This window comes from Myotis lucifugus, unplaced genomic scaffold (genome assembly GCF_000147115.1).
Source record: "Myotis lucifugus unplaced genomic scaffold, Myoluc2.0 scaffold_16, whole genome shotgun sequence".
Taxonomy (NCBI): domain Eukaryota; kingdom Metazoa; phylum Chordata; class Mammalia; order Chiroptera; family Vespertilionidae; genus Myotis; species Myotis lucifugus.
This window is the reverse complement of record NW_005871064.1, coordinates 11,513,266-11,517,734: the sequence shown is the minus strand read 5'-3', so window position 1 is coordinate 11,517,734 and position 4,469 is coordinate 11,513,266. Positions and strand designations below refer to the sequence as shown.

The window sequence follows — 4,469 nt, the reverse complement described above, 5'->3', positions numbered from 1 at the left end:
GGGAGCTGCTGGAAGTGTAGGACTCCTCCCAGGCCCACCCCCCACCTCACCCCATTTGGCTGGGCTCTCAGCACTGCCCAGCCATCCTGCTGGGTGTCCCTCGCCAGAGGCCCCTCCTCACCTGGCCCTTCTGGACCCCACAACTGGCAGAGGACGTGTCCACTCATCACTGTGGAATTCATTGTAGCCAGACCCTTGAAAATACTCAATCCAAACCTGTAGGGAGTAGAGTTCATCTCCCAAACCTTACCTTACACCCAGGGCTGGGATTAGGATGAGGCAAGAGAGGCATCTGCTTAGAGAGCAAAATTCAAGGGGGTGCAAAAAATTCAATAAGCGAGACAACATTGTGTGCAGTGTGTCTTAAAAAAGATTAAAAACCAAATCGAGCTATGATTTTCAAAATAACACGACGAACAAAATAATGAAATTTGAAATCAATGCAAGATTGGTATTGCTAATAATTCCTTTAGCCTCCATTCGGCTTAGTATAGCGCTGCTGGGGGCACTGCTCTATCTGAACGTCACCGTTGCTAATCCTAAGTGTTTGGGAAGGAAACGACACTGATGAATCTTGCCTGGCCTGTGCTCGAGCTCACTGCCGACCAAGAACATAGGAGTTCTTCCTTTCAACTTCTACCCACGCACTTTGGTGTTGCCCGAAAGCAAGTCTGGGGATGGGTCTCCTACGGAGGGACGAGGGTGCGGGCCTTCCCTTGGGACGTTGGGAGGCTGGCTGTCCTGCCCCCGCCCTCGGGACCGCGCCGGGGGATGCGCCGGCTCCTGCTAGCTGAGCACAAAGCCGGGAGCCAGGATAAGGTGGAGTGGAGCTAGGCGAGTCTGCGGACGTGGCAGCCGCTGTGCAGAGTCAGCCGGAGTCTCATTTGTCCTTTTAAAGAGAGGAAGGACCGAGCTGGTGCAGCGTGGCGTTCCCACCTTCCCTTCCACTGCAGAAGTCCGGGCTTTCTCTGAAGGCTACACGCCGCAGAGGGCACCCCAGGGTCCACGGGTCCGCAGAGGAGCAGTGGGAGGTGGGGCGGGGGGAGGAGGCGGGGTGCAGAGGGGGAGGAACAGTCAGCTGGCTCTCCAGGACGGGGAGACTTCGGGGGCGGAGGGGGCCTGGAAACTGAGGATCCTCTGGCCCGCTCCGAATCCTGAACGCGCGGCAATAGTGACAATAGGGCGTCAGGGGGGTGACAGCAGTCATCTCAAATGGCCCGTTAAATCGTCAGAAGCAGAGAGTGGCCGAGGGATCCGGATCTCATCTCCCTCCCGCCCCCACTCCCATTAGCTGGCTGCGGAACCACCATCACAGGTACACGCACACGGGTGCTCTGCACACATATGCACGCACAGACGTTCATCAAGATTCTCTCAGGATACAAGTGCAGCCTTCCCCTCACCCCTCGCGCATCTCTATATTGGCGCGCTCTCTCATACACCTGCACACATCCACCCGTCGCAGCCCGCAGGGAGAACTGGACGCGGTGCCTGGGCATTCTCCCGCGCTTCCCCATCTGACTGCACCTGCAGAAATCCGTCCAAACAGGCCCCGCCTTGGTGCTGGAGACCAAGACTCTCCCGCTAGGCTTCTGGTCGCCAGAGAGGACCCCGGGAACTGCCCGGCCTGCCCGCGCTCCCAGATCCCATCCGGAAAGTCTAACCATGACCCTTCCCAACCATCCCGGAACTGGCTCTCCTGGAGGCAGTGCCAGCGCTGCCCCTGGGATAGGATCTGCACACAAAAGGGGGCCGGGTAGTTCAAGCAAACGCATGCTCAGCGGGCTGTGCAAGAAAAGGGGAGACTGGGGCCCAAATGGCTCAGGGCTGCTGATTCTAAAAAGCCAGGCTTCTTCACTGTGGCTGTGCAAACCTAAGCTTGGACTTGGGGGTGGGGTGGGGGGTTGTTCTCTAGGGTGAGATGCCTTCCAGCCCGGGCAGTCATGTATGTCCTTGTTCATCGCCCGCTAAGCTGTAAACTCCAAGAGGTCAGGGCTGAGTTTGCTCCTCCTGGACCCCCGCACAGTCCCAGTGAAGATGGGCTGTCTTCAACATTCATTGAACAAACGTGGAGGGCTTCGGACATAAATATGTAGACCTTTGTTTTTGATTAGAGGTGGAGAGCATCCACCAAATTCTCAGTTGGATCCCTCCCTGGGGAGAGACGGAAACAAACAACAAACCTTGTCCGGGCGGTTGAGGGGCGTAGACGGGGCGGGGGGGGGGGACGCGCTCCTTCCCACTGCGGTACCCCCTCTTTCCCCCCGCACCCCCCCACCCCCCGCCCCTCGCAGCACATGCAGAGCCTCGCTGGGTTCGGACCAACCATCCTCCCCTCTCCCTGGAGCTCTCCCGCGACCCTTTCACTGCCGCTGCTTCGTCGCTCCCACCTGCTTCACCAGGCCGACCGGAGCCGGCTCCCCGCCACCCTCCCAGCGCTGGGATCCCTGCGGGTGTAAAACGCAGAACCGACCCGAGACCGCGGGCACCATTGTTTCTTCTTTATTTGCGGATATAATTATGCGCCGCACTCTAAAGTAGAGATAGATTTTTTTTTCTGATATACATTTCATCTTATTCACCACGAGCACACCACACGCACGTAGAACAGTTCCACAAGATGAGTTTGGGTTCCTGGAAACCCGCAGGCAAGCCAACCCCGCCCCGCTCCTCGCCTCCAGCTCCTCCGATGGAAACCGCCCACCCGGAGCGGGTTCCCGGCCAGCCTTTCCCGCCGCAGGGTTGCAATGTCTCCGGAATGGGAAGCGCTCTTGCTGGAAATGGCTGCACGCTGCAGGTTCCGAGCACTGGATGGATGTGAAATGTCCCGCTAAGGTCAAGTTTCCGCGCCTGCGAGCTGCTGCCCCTCTCCCTCCCTGCCCACCCCCTGGGTGCCAGGGGCCTACGTGTGGGGCCCCTCCTGGAAGGACAGATAACCCTGCTCACAAAGGAGCCCCGCCTCCCCCCACACCAGGGTGTTGTGGAAAAGAAAGGACAACAGAAAACGCAGACGCGACGGATTGTGGAGCCCTATCCCCTCCCACCCCCCATCCCCAATGATCAGAGACTAGGAACCGGAGATGTTTAAAGCTTGGCTTCCCAAGCGCGGCGGCAGGGCGCACGGGGCTGGTGGGGGCGGGCGGCAGGGAGGGGGAGGAGCGCGGGAGCTCGCCCTGGCCCCCTAGTCCTCCGCGTTGGTTCCGTAGGCCTCGATGAGGCCCTCGAGCGAGTGCACGAAGCCGGACACGCTGCAGATGCCGCCGATGACGAAGATGGCGACGTCGAAGAAGACTTGGTGCCACAACAGCTTGCGCCAGAGCAGGCGCAGGTGGAAAAGGCTGGGCAGCAGGAAGCAGAGGCCGGCGCCCGTGAGGCTGCCCGTGAGGCCCATGAGCAGCGCGAAGTGCCGGCACGTAGATGGCCATGAGCAGCGTGAAGACCACCAGCGCGCAGCGCAGCGTCAGCCCCACGACTTGAGGCGGCCGTCGCCGCCGTAGCAGGCGGGGAAGAAGGCGCGGCTGCCTTCCTGGAAGAGCGACTTCTCCAGCACCTCGACGGCGGCGAAGAAGGGCAGCGGGTAGGACAGCAGCGCCTTGGCCACCAGGAAGATGTTGACCACCGCGCGGATGGAGCCGGGCAGGTTGTCCGTGATGACCTCCTTGGTCTCGTCGGCCCAGGTGAGATAGGCGACGAGCGCGAAGAGGCCTTTGAGCACGCAGGCGGCGATGTGTGTCCAGTTCATCATGCAGTGGAACTCGCTGGGCTGCTGCATGTTGCCCTCCAGCGAAGGCAGGAAGATCTGCGACGTGTAGCTGAACACGATGATGCCGATGGAGATGGGAAACTTCTTGACGTCGATGTAGAACTTGACCTTCTCCCAGGCCCAGTCGCGCGCCCGCGACAGGCAGTAGGCGATGACCAGGATGTTGATGACGAAGTGGGCCAAGGTGCACAGCAGGCTGAATTTGGAAACGGCCTTGAGGTTCTTAAGGAAGGCGCAGGGCAGCAGCATGGCCGTGGCGATGATGGACCAGGACTTCTGCGACACGGGCAGCCCCGGGAAGCTGTTGTACATGAGGTTGCCGCTCACCACCACGTACAGGATGCAAGTCATCACCAGCTCGATGATCTGCGCCACGTTCACCACGCGGCCGCCCAGCGTGGGGAAGCGTGGAGCGCAGCACGCGTTGGCGATGGCCACGTACGAGTCCCGCACGCGCACCACCTCGCCGTCCTCGTTCTCCTCGTACAGGCAGGCGATGAGGATCTGCCGGTGTAGCATCACACCCCGGCGGCGAAGATGATGAGGAACAGCCCCAGGTAGCCGCCGTGCATGATGTCGTATAGCAAGTCCACCGCGAACATACCCCTGCGGAGAGAAGAAGCAAGCATACCACAGAGCTGATCCTATAGCGGCCCTGCAAAGAGAGAGCCCCGAGCTCGTGGTTTTTGGGTACAGCGCGATAGAG

At 60.2% G+C, this 4,469-nt stretch overlaps 1 protein-coding gene across 1 annotated transcript in view; it reads right to left on the bottom strand.

The window, feature by feature from the left end:
* Nucleotides 1–3,181: 3,181 nt before the first annotated feature.
* The window catches only part of SLC32A1 (solute carrier family 32 member 1), a 4,024-nt gene continuing 2,736 nt past the window's right edge, over nucleotides 3,182–4,469 (bottom strand). The window contains 4 exon segments of the mRNA XM_023750813.1: nucleotides 3,182–3,406; nucleotides 3,408–3,463; nucleotides 3,466–4,269; nucleotides 4,272–4,369. Coding sequence (XP_023606581.1) covers nucleotides 3,182–3,406; nucleotides 3,408–3,463; nucleotides 3,466–4,269; nucleotides 4,272–4,369 — 1,183 coding nt within the window.